Source organism: Petaurus breviceps, unplaced genomic scaffold (genome assembly GCF_028583685.1).
Source record: "Petaurus breviceps papuanus isolate PSGF00001 unplaced genomic scaffold, PetGlider_PUasm1.0 582, whole genome shotgun sequence".
Classification (NCBI taxonomy): domain Eukaryota; kingdom Metazoa; phylum Chordata; class Mammalia; order Diprotodontia; family Petauridae; genus Petaurus; species Petaurus breviceps.
Genome location: NW_027186390.1, coordinates 11780724 through 11793164, shown reverse-complemented (window position 1 = coordinate 11793164; position 12441 = coordinate 11780724). Strand labels below are relative to the sequence as shown.

Sequence of the window (12441 nt, the reverse complement as noted above, 5' to 3'; positions counted from 1 at the left end):
AAGTAGTTTTCTATCTACCTCCATCTTCATAGATAGTAATATATATATATATATATATAAAATGATTCTCAGGTGATCAGTTTTAGTATTAGGATTTTTTTTAGGGTTTTGAGGGATTTTCTTGAGGATAATATCCCAAAAAATTTAGGATAATTTTTGGAATTATCTCTTATACATCCTAGAGACTATTTATGTTCAGTCTAAAGTCTGCTATTAGAACACTTTACCTAATAAGAGACCCAAGTAAGAAGCCCTTTTATTTTGAGATTATGCCATGACATCTATTATTTCTTTTTGCTCCAAGCAGATTTTTAAATCCACTATGTTTTTTTTTATCATAAAAAACTCATATCAGTACTAAATTTTTAAAATAGGACATTCATTAACAAAGAAGTGCTTAGAAGTTCTTTTAAAGTAACAAAATTCCTTTCATGTGTGAATAAAGTTTGGTTTTAGAAAACTCCCTAAATGTCATGATTCCAAGCAATATAATACAAAGCTTATTGGCTAGGTCTAAAGAAACCTAGTTATATCCGTTTATATTTAATATCATGTTCTTTCTAAGCAGTGCTCAGTACTTATAGTTGTAACAAAAGATGACTTAAGTTCATCTCAAGTATTTTAAAACAAATTTGGCATCACTTGATGTGTTTTTGATATCTGACAAAAATATTGGCATCCCTAAACTTGACTTCTGAGCAACACAAGAAAGTTAAATAAGAAGAAGAGAAAAAGTGTGAAGTGTTTGGTTTCTAGCCACACACATTCTGGCTTATTTCCCCTCATAAATATTTATTAAATTGGTCACTGCTCTTTAGAAATGGAAAATGCAGATGGAAAATGTAAAGTTAGAAAAATAGCCAACACTGAATTTGCAGATGATATGCTACTTCTGAACCTGCTGGAACATAAGTTACTCATTAGTATCCTTCATTGCCACTCTACTGTATTAGACTATTTAAAAAATGTCAATTTCTGTGGTTTTGGAGCAAATTGTTTTCATAAGTAAACTTAATAGTACTATATGTAGCTCCACTTTGATGTACAGCAGAACTTAATATCACTTCAGACTAGTAACAAATATAAGGAGAATTTCTGATTTATTTGGTGTAGGGGAACACCTTCCATCAGTGCAGTTCATAGCCCATCTTTGATGTAGTATATATAGTCTTTGTTCTCTTACATGACTTGTGTAGGGTTACATATAGTCAGAGGTGGGATTTGGACTATGACCTTTCTGCTTACAAACTCACCTTTCTACTCTGCCCTGCTATTTCTGTCTGGTAGAATATCTTTAGAAAACTTTGTGTTAATAGACAAGTTTAAAAATAAAAGAATTCAGGGGCGGCCAGGTAGCACAGCGAGTAAGAGCACCGGCTCCAGTGTTGAGAAGACCTGGAGATCGAATCCCGGGCTCAGACACTTAGCACCCACCCAGAAACACCTGGCCGTGTAACCTTGAGCAAGTTACTTAACCCCGATTGCTTTAAAAAAAAAAAAAAAAAGAATTCCAGCAATATATTCTAAGAAATTCCTAGAAGGATTATTCCCTTTATTTATTAATTTTTTACATTGAATATGGTAACTTTATTGATGGTACACAATATAAGATTCTGTGCTTCTCCCCCCATATTACAGGGGTACATTAGGTCAAGGATGTGAATGGGGCATGGCATCCCCTCTATAGGCACATGGCTTAGGAATGTGGGCTCCTCCTTTTTTGACTGGGGATGAAGATTCATGGCTGGAGTTCTCCTTTACTCCTTGGAGTTCATGTGGACCATGAAGTCTACTACACTGTTGTATAACCATATTTATTGTCACATCAGGAAATGAGTTTGATAGAATGGCTGTTGAGGGCAATACCAGCACCAGCATCAAAGGTAGAAGAGTGGGTGTCACTGCTAAAGTTACAGGATACAACCTGGTCCTCCGTATATAGCACTAGACATCTTTCAAAGGTCCATCTGATTCTTGCTTCACCACTTTGTTGATATCATATTTGGCAGCTTTCTCTAGATGGCAGGTCAGATCCATAACAGATATATTGGGAGTATTAACACAGGCCATGCCTATGAACTGACCATCCAGTTCAGGTGTGACCTTGTCTATACTGACTTTAGCGGTACCAGTGGATGCAGGGATGATGTTTTGGGCAGCACCACATCCATCACATTATAGCTTGCCAGAGGGACCATTTACTGTCTTCTGGGTAGCAATAATGGCATGGACAGTGGTCATGAGTCCTGAGTCGTTCATGAGTTGTTATGAATGACCTTGGCAATGAAGACCAAGAAATTGATAGTATAGGAGGTATTACTGACAATCTTAAGGGAATTATCATACTTCTCATGGTTCACTCCCATCACGAGCATTGGGGTATTAATTAACAGAAGGGACACAGATAATGACTCCTCCGGCTCTACCCTTCAGATGAGCCCTGGCCTTTGCCACGATATTAAAGACACTAGTGGACTCTGCAACATACTCAGCTCCAGCATCTCCCCACTTAATATTGGTGGGATACCACTCCTGGAAGATGGTGATGACTTTTCTGTTTATCACCAGCTTTCCATTCTTCTTTGACAGTACCCTTGAAGTTGCCTTAGGTGCCCAACCTCGTAGTTGAAGTCAATTAGGGAGTCAGTGAGGTCTATTCTGCCTGAATTGAATGCAGCCCTGGTCACCAGGCCCCCAGTACTGCTAAATCCATTGACTCTGATCTTCCCTATCTTGTCTCAGGGATGCAACTTCAGCAGCAGATACTGGCACCGAGCTTGGGAGAAGAGCTGAGAGTTCTCCCTTGATTTATAAGAAACTGAGTATTTCATCTTAGCTAGACACAGAAAACAGTTCCTTAATAGAATTAGTAACCAAAAATAACTTAATTTATAAACTGCATTAAGAGAGTCATCATCTTTAGCATTAGGGAAATGAAAATTCTCTCAGGCAGAAGCCCTGTACTCTACATATAGAATATTGTGTACTGTTCTAGGTGTTATAATAAGGCCAGATATTGATAAGCTAGAAACCAGAATAATAATAGCCTTCAAGATAACACCATATGAGAATCAGTATATGGCCTAGGAAAGAGAAGACTTTTCAGGGAGCAAAAGTCATGCTAGCTATCTTTAAATGTTTGCTTTGATGTCATGTGAAAGAGTGATTGGATGTGTTTTGCTTGGGTTGTTGGGTTCTAGCACATAAGAGTAATGGGTAGAATTGCTGAGAAACAGATTTCTTTTTGATGTAAGGGAAAATTTTCCAAATAGAGGTATCCAAAAATGAATAAAGAAGACTGCCTTAGGAGGTAGTGACTTTCCCCTCATTGAATTAGGTAGATGTTAGACAATCACTTATTAGATACATTGGGAAAGTTTTTGTTCATGTTGCAGTTGTACCATATGACCTCTGAGGTCTTTTCCAATTCTTAGATTCCGTGATTTTTGTAATGTGTTATAGCTATTAAAATATACTTATTATAAAAACTACCAGGCCTATTTCTTATTTGTGTTATGACTAACCTTTTCCCCCTTCCTCTCAACAATGGACCTTTGCCCATACTTTACTGAGAAAATTAAGATCCTTTGGTGATTACCATCTTCTTTCCAATTCTACACTTCATATCTCCTCAATGTAATTTCTAATTTTCTCAATCTTTTGTTTAGGAACAGATAGTCCTTGCTAAGTCCTACCCCTCTTCCTGTGCCTTGGTTCCATGCCTGTCTTTCTCTGTCTGATTATCAGTCTGTTTGTACAGACTTCTTATCAACTGCTTACAAATATATTCAGATCTCCCCATTTCTTAAAAAAATCTTTAATTGACCCTGCTATTACTTTAAGCCGAGGGTTTTTAACAAGAGTTTCACAATCTGTGCCTAGATTTCAGGGAGTATGGGAACGTGAATGGGGGAAAATTTGCATGCTTATTTTCAGCAACCTTTAACTAAAATTTGACCTCATTTCCTTAAATTGTCTAAAAGCATTATTCTGATAAGGTGATCCATAGGCTTCACATTACCAAAGGGGACCATGACACAAAAAAGGGATAAGAAGACCTGCTTTACGTATTGTACTTTATCATCCATCTATTTCAAATCTAAATTCTTAGGGGGAAAAAAAAAACTGCCTATACTATTTGCTTAAATTTATCTTCCTATTCACTTCTCAACCCCTTGTAGTCTGGTTTCCTGCTCCACCACTTTCTGTTGAATTGTAGACTACATAAACTTCTGTTGAAATCTCTATAGAAACTGCTTTCTATTAATTGTGAAATTGAAGAGCCTTTTTTTCTGTCCACATGCTTCTTGATCTTTCTTCACTCAAGAAGTAGGCTAGGGGATGGCCCGGTAGTGCAGTGAGTAAGAACACCAGCCCCAGAGTTGGGATGACCTGGGATTCCGGGCTCACATACTTAGCACCACACCCAGAAATAACTGGCCGTGTAACCTTGAGCAAGTTACTTAACCCCAAATGCTTTAAAAAAAATTTTTTTTTAATTAAAAAAAAAAAAGAAGTAGGCTGGAAGAATGAGCAAGCAGAATACAAAGATCCCACTATAAAAAACTATTATGGTAACTGGCAGGCTCATGACATAAACCCAGAAGAGAATGACACTAAACACATCTACAACATAGCCTCAAAGTGAAACATAGCTTAGTACAAATTCAATTAGAATTTCTGGAAGAGATGAAGCAAGAGTTAAAAAAAGACTTAAAAATGTTTGTTTTTTTTTTTTTAAGCAATCAGGGTTAAATAACTTGCTCAAGGTTACATAGCCAGTTATTTCTGGGTGGGTGCTGAGTGTCTGAGCCCAGGATTCGATCTCCAGGTCATCCCAACACTGGAGCCGGTGCTCTTACTCGCTGAGCCACCTGGCCGCCCCTAAGCAATTGGGGTTAAGTAACTTGCTCAAGGTTACATGGCCAGGTGTTTCTGGGTGGCTGCTAAGTGTCTGAGCCTGGGATTCGATCTCCAGGTCATCCTGACACTGGAGCCGGTGCTCTTACTCTCTGTGCTACCTGGCCGCCCCTAAAAATGTTTTTAATCAGTGAAATAAGAGCAAAAAAATGGAAAAGAAATGAGAGCTATGGAAGAAAGAATTGGAAAGAGAATTCATAGCTTAGCACACATGATATGAGACTTTCACCAAGCAAGAGATTCGTTGAAAATTTAAGTGGTCCAAATAGAAACCACTGACTTCGTGAGACAATAAGAAATAATAAAACAAAATGAAAAGACTGAAAAAATAGAAGGAAGTATAGAAGTATAATCTCATAACAAAAAGAGCTGGCCTAGAAAAAAGATTTAGGAGAAAAAATTTAGGAATCATTCTGCTACTTGAATGTTATGAACAAAAAAACAATTCATAGACATCATATTTCAAGAAGATATAAAAGAAAAATTCCCAGATCCCTTAGAACCAGAAGGCAAAGTGAAAATAGAATCTACTGATCACTTCCTGAAAGAAACCTCCAAATTAAAACTTCCAGGAACATGATAACCAAAATGAGCTTCCGAGTCAAAGAAAAAATACTTGAAGCAGTGAGAAAGAATTCATGTACTAAGGAACCATAGTCAAAATCACACATAATTCAGTAGCCACCACTATAAAGGAGCAGAGAACTTGGAATATAATATTCCAGGAGGCAAAGGATATATAGGCTTAGAGCCAAGAATATCTCAAAAAACTGAGTAGAATGCTGTAAAGGAGAAATGGATCTTAAATGAAATTAGAGGACTTCCAAGCATTCATGATAAAAAAAGACCAGAGCTATATAGAATTTTTGAAGTTCAGGCATAGGAGTTAAGATAAACAAAAAGGTAAACATGAATGAGCAAGCATAAAAGTCTAAACAAGGACAAACTGCTTATATTCTAACATGGGTAGAGGATACATATGTCTCCTCTTTCTCTTATCAACCTCAGGGGTCATAGAGAGAGTCTAATTAGAGAGATGGCCAGGGGTTGATTTTCTTATGACTCGATGACTTTAAAATAATAATAGAAAGAGAGAAGACAAACATACTAGGAGGGGAGGAAGGGGAAGAAAGATTAGGGGAAATTACCTTACATAATCAGGATGTACAAGTAGAAGTTTGTGTAAACAAGAAGGAAGGGTTAAAGTATGGCTGACACTTGAACCTCACTCTCTATATGCACAATTGGGTAGAGAAATACACTTCACAAAGAAATAGGTGGGAAAAAAGGGACAGTAGAAAGGGGAATTAGAGGGAGGGCAATTAAAAGAAGACTTAGTCTTGAGTAACAAATCTAACAAATAACACCTATATCCAAAACAAACTAAAGGTATACAAAAATATTTGTAGCTCTTTTTGAGGTGACAAAGAAGGGTAATCTGAGATGATGCTCCTTTATTGAAGAATGACTGAAGTAGTTATGGTATATAAATGTGGTAGAATACTATTGTATTGTAAGAAATGAAGGATTTGGTTTCAAAGAATCCTGGGAAGACTTGTATGAACTGATGCTGAATGAAGTAAACAGAACCAGGAAAGCAGTTCGTATAATGACAACATTATTGTAAAGATAAACAACTTGAAAGAATCAGGAATTTTGAGAAGCATAATAACTAACCACAATTCCAGAGGACTTATGGTAAAACATGTTAACCACTTCCTGATCAAGAGATGAAACATTCAGGGTTCCAGAATGAGACACTGTGTGTGTGTGTGTGTGTGTTTGTGTTACACATAGAAAGAAATATTGAATCTAACTAGTGTTCATTAAGTGGTATATGATAGACACTATGCAAGACACAGAAAGACAAAAAACAAAAAAATCCAAACCAGATTCTGTGTTCAAGGAATTCACTTTTGAAGGAATTACCCCTAGAAGGAAGCAGGGGAAAATGTATACACAGATAAGTAAAAATATACATATATATTTCTTTATATACATAACATATTTATGGGGCAGGAGTGTTCAGCGAGGAGAAGCACCTTTGGTGTGAGAGCTTGATGATCCCTTTTCAGAGCTGTTCATCCATCTTTGGTGCCCACCTGGCATTCAGCTTTCCCCTGTGGCTCCATGAAGCTGTGGCATGCACAGTGGCCTCACTCTGGTAAACCATCTCGGCAAAGGGGCTAAATAAACCAGGTTGAGGGTAACTGATGGGGCCACAAACCTCTTGGTGAGTTGGGGAATGTCTATCCCAAGCATGTAAAGATTTCCCTCAGTGAAATGGGTAGATGAGAACAATTTGTTCCAAGAATCATGAAGGCACCTTTAGCAGGCTCTTGGAGAGCCTGGTCAGGCAGTGAAGACTCTTAAGGTCTTCTGTGGCATCTTGGGTCATCACCAGTCATCTTGACTGTTGTCTTGCTACTAAACTTCGATGATTCTGGAAGAGAGGATGAAGCTTTGTGCAACTCTGCCTCACTTAAATCTAATTCGTGCACAAGTAAAATCATCACCTCATGTTGTCATTGGTCTTCATTGAAAATGAAGGACAAACAGGTGTGTGTGTGTGGGGGGGGGGGTCCCTTGCAATCATGATTAGTCATTACTCTCATATACACTTCCAGTCCGAGCAGACTGTCCTTACTGAAACTCATACAGGATTCTCCAATCTCATTTCTGTGCCTTTCTGTTGGCCCTGTCCCTTGCCTGGAATGCACTCCTTTCTCACCTCTGCCTCTTAGATTGCTTAGTTTCCTTCAGAGCTAAGCTCAGATGCCACAAGATTTTCTACCACACGATGCTTGTGTCTCCCCTCCAATACATAGTTTCTGTTTATATGTTATCTCCCTTTGTGCTGTTGTCTTTTCTTGTATGAGCCAGAATGTTTCACTTCTGTCTTTACATTCCCAGTATGTGCCGAGTATAGCATATAGTAATCTCTTGTTGATTGGTTGATTAACGGATGTTGCCAGCAGAAAACACTGCTGATATAATGCAGAACTTGTTACTTGTTTTCACTTCATTGATTCCTTTGATTTTTCAGGTTTGACAATTTGTGGACACAATTGCCTCCTTACTGCAGAATGGATGTCTGCCAGTAAAATAGTATGTCGAGTGGGACAAGCCAAAAATGACAAGGGTGACATTATTGTCACAACAAAATCGGGAGGTAAAGGAACCTCTACAGTGTCTTTCAAGCTTCTCAAGCCAGAAAAGATTGGTATGATTTTTATCCTTCTATCTAATAGAAGAAACAAGTAAAATAAAAAAGCTTTTTAAAAAATACTCATTAGTTTGAATTATATTTTCTCTCAAATTTAATTCAGATTCTTGTAATTAATAATTTATGTTTATTTGTATAACACTGGGATTTAAATCTGTATTTTCTGTAAGAAAAGTATTTGAACAAAGTAAGACAGTGTTGTAAAAAAGACACACATGAATAGACAATTAAATCTGGGTAATAGTTATTTGTTCCTCTCTCTAGAAAAGGATCATAGAATGATGGGCTTAGAACTAAGGACCAAGATTTGAACCTCAGTCCTAAATGTCAGGCAGTTTAAGAGTTGGTTTTAGATGGGTGGCTAGCTGTTGCAGTGAATAGAGCACCAGCCCTGGAGTCAGGAGGACCTGAATTCAAATTTAACCTCAGACACTTAACACTAGACATGTGACCTTGGACAAGTCACTTAACCCCAATTGCCCTGCCTTCCCACTTCAAAAAGCAAAAAAAAAAAGTTGGTTTTACACTTGTGATTTTTTAGAACCTAAATCATTTTTGCAAAATTGTTCATTTAGATGCTCTTCTCAAAGAGGTTTAGCTACTAATTTGGTAAAATGAATTGCATAATTTTTTTTTCATCCCTCCAAAAAAATATAAAAGAAATTTTCACATGTAATCCAAATATATGCAAATTATATGTGACTCTATTTTCTTTTCTTTCTATTTCCTTCCCTATTTCTTTGTTTCTTCTCTCCTTCTCTTCTTCATTCCTTCCTTCTTTCTTTCCTTCTTTCATTTCTTTTTTAACTAAAAAATTACAAAAGAAAAGTAGAAACTTCTTGTGTTACCTCCAGAGACATTATTTCAGACCCCTCGATTCATTCTCTTCCCTCTTAGATTTGGGTTTTGGTAATACATGAAGTAACTTAAAGAAATATGACATAATCCAGAGCTGTTTTATGTTCATATATCTATAAGTAACAATATTATCATCTTTTATTTCAAAGCACTCTGAATGAAACAATAAATAACCTGAACATATAGTGGAAGATATTATTTTGCAGTGAATTTGTGTCTTAATCAAAGCGTTTACTGGATCAAAATTTAAACTCACTTGATTAGCCAAGTTAACCAAAGTGATTAGGGGTTTAATTTTGAAATTTTTTTAAAGGAACAGCTAACATGTGCCCTCAAACTGACTCACTTATTTTTAAACCTTCTTAAACTTAAATTCCTTTGCTTCTTTATTGAATTCAGTATTATCAATGTTATTTTCATCTCTACTTTTCATTCCCGTGGGCCCCCCCCCCCAAATATTGAGTGTCACAATAGCCACAGATGTTCTGTATTAGATTCTTTTCTCATTCACTTCCAGAGGAGTCTCAAAACTAGCTCTGGTAACAAACTGAACTTTGTGGCCCTTTAGTTTCTTTATGTGATCCAAAGCAACATTTTACCTCATCAAAGAAGAGAAAGATTTTTCTGGTGTCATCTACATCTGTCCTTTAAAAAAGTAGAATACTACTGCAACTGTGTTGGCAGTACTGATGACAGTAATATACAGATAAACAGCAAGTCATGTTGCTGTGGTGTCTTGTTGACCACTTTTATGTTGTCAGCTTTTAACCATAATTATAAAAATTATAGCAATAGCAGACATTGAAAACTTTAGGCTTTACAAAGCACATTAAAGTCTCACTCTACTCTAAGCTTTACAAAGCACATTAAAGTCTCACTCTACTCCTTACTACTTGTGTTATATTTGGCAAATCACTTAACATCTATGGATCTTAGTTTCCTCATTTATAAATTAGAGGTGGAGGGAAATTGATTCACTTCATAGTTGTAAATTTATTATCCTTGTCAATTTGCTACACTATTCATGGGAAAAAAAATAAGTTTACATGAAAAAAGAATGAAAAAATGCAGTTCACCTTCTCAAAAATATATTTATGCAACTTCATTTTTCGTTCTTAGGAAAAGCATAACTTGTCTGCTTCTAACATGGTTTACAAATTCAGAAAATTAAAACTTAAAAACTGTTTATATTATGGATCACTAGCTAGCATCATAAACTTAAAACTTCTTATTGGATTAAAACTTTTGAGGTATTCTTAAGTCAGCTGCACATACCTAAATCTTTCTTAGCAATATTTTACAAAGCTAGAACAAATCCAAAATACTCAAGTAGCACAATAGGACTGTCTCATGTCACTGTAATTCATGTTAATTATTGACTTTCTAAACTTATCTATCTGAGCTATCATATTTGATACGGCAGTATATTTTGGTGTAGGGAATTTTTTTAGTGTAGAACCTAGTGAGTAAAAGTCTTTTTTTTTTTTTTGGTAAGGTATATTGCTTTTAAGATAACTTTTCCACAGGAATTTTAATTTTTCTTGTCTTTTGAAAAGTGTTAAGTGAAGAAATGAATTGTAAGGTATTGAAAGCTTTTAGGCTGCCTTGATTAGATAATTAGTCATAATTGTATTTTGTTCTTAAATTTCCTCAATATTACTATTACTTCAGTACACATTTTACATGTGGGCTTTAAAAAATTAGAATAGCAAGAACTAGAAAATCTATTGATAATCTTTATTTTATTAAGGATATGTGCTTTGTTTTCTCTAGGTATCTTGGATCAGTCTGCTGTCTGGGTTGATGAAATGAATTATTATGATATGCGCACTGACAGGAATAAAGGAATTCCTCCCTTGTCCTTACGTCCTGCTAATCCCCTTGGCATTGAGATTGAAAAGTGAGTACCAAATACATTCACTTATTTGTTTATTTGTTACTTTTAAAATGAATGTACTTAATGTGAAGAAAGAAAAACAAACAAAAAATACCCCAAAATACAGTTTGTTATATTGTATTTCTTTCTAGTAAAAACTAAGTACTGTTCATAAAACCTAGTGGCTTTTTTTCATGTAAACATCCTGATAAGTTAATATTTCAGGCAAAGACTAACTGCCTATTCCTTTTAGCTTTTTCATGTTTATGTTTTGAGAACCAATAAGTGACCTGAAAGTTTAATCCCTACCATTTTAGATGTGAAAGTGCTTTAATATTATTCATTACTTAGGTTAAGCTTAAACAATTGGTGAAAGATTTTAAATACAAAATCAATTTTCTTCTTGCTCATTTGATTTTCTAACAAATATTATAAAACCTTATGGTCAGAATGAATCTTTAAAGGTCATCTTATCACTGATTTTTGGCTCTAAGCAAAGAGATACTCTGAGAACCCTCCTAACCTTTAATTTCCAGAACTATTCTAAACAATTCCATTTTTGGAAGGCAGTTTCTCTTATTTATATCTTCCATTTCAGTTTAACAGCTCATATTGTCATTATACTCATCTTTTTAATTTAAAATCCGTTCCTCTGATGTAGAGACTACATCTGATTTTTACTTTAGAACCCAACTTCCTTCCTTTATTCTAATAAAGTGTTAATGCTCAACACATACTTGACCCATCTATACTTTGTTAGTGTGTATTCTTCAATGTGGTGACTATCCAGCATACAAATTAGAACCCAGTCATGCCTACTTGTTCATGTCATCCTGTAAATCCTCCATAGGGTGTCTTATTAATGCTCTGTGCTTCATTATAGTGATCCTTATATTAAAAGTCAGCCATTTCATCATGGATTGACCTGGGTTTCATTATGCTTTGGAGAAGTTTTAAGAGAGTTATTTTAATTATAGATATAGAAGTTGAATCTTAGAACTGGAAGAGATCTCATCCCCTCTAACCTAACTTCCATATTCCAAAAGCAAGAAGCTTGTTACTTCCCTAAAGTCATATAGCAAGTGGTGGAACTACAGCCAGAATTCAAGTCTTCTAAGTCCTAGCTTACTCTTCTTTCCTCTATACCATCTTGGTCCTGAGTGATCTCTTTGAAGAGCCTTTTAGAAGTGAATTGAGAACTTAAAGTTAGAAAGAGCCTTGAAGAAAGCAATAATCATAATTAGAAAAATAAGCCCCCAAGTATAATCATAGTACCCCATACCATATGGATAACAAGAAATGTTGATTGAAAGGGACTTGAATTACTCATCCTGCATCAGTTGACTGTGGAAAATATGCTATGCAAAATGGCATGATTCTTTCCAAAGCTTTCATTGGGAGTATAAATTACAGATTGACAAAGCTCCTTAGTTATCTTCTGATGGGAACTCTTGTGATAAAGGGGTAAGTTTAGGTTGACATTGACTTTTTTTAGGCACATTGATTGAAGTTTTAGACTTTGGAATTTGGTATCCAGGATTGCCATTCTTCAGAAACCTGG

General features: G+C 35.7%; 1 protein-coding gene across 1 annotated transcript in view; it reads left to right on the top strand.

Moving 5' to 3' along the window:
* Positions 1-12441, top strand: part of EXOC2 (exocyst complex component 2) — a 244976-nt gene that overhangs the window by 39073 nt on the left and 193462 nt on the right. The window contains exons 3-4 of the mRNA XM_069103597.1: positions 7967-8143; positions 10778-10904. Coding sequence (XP_068959698.1) covers positions 7967-8143; positions 10778-10904 — 304 coding nt within the window. The remainder of the gene's footprint in view (positions 1-7966; positions 8144-10777; positions 10905-12441) is intronic.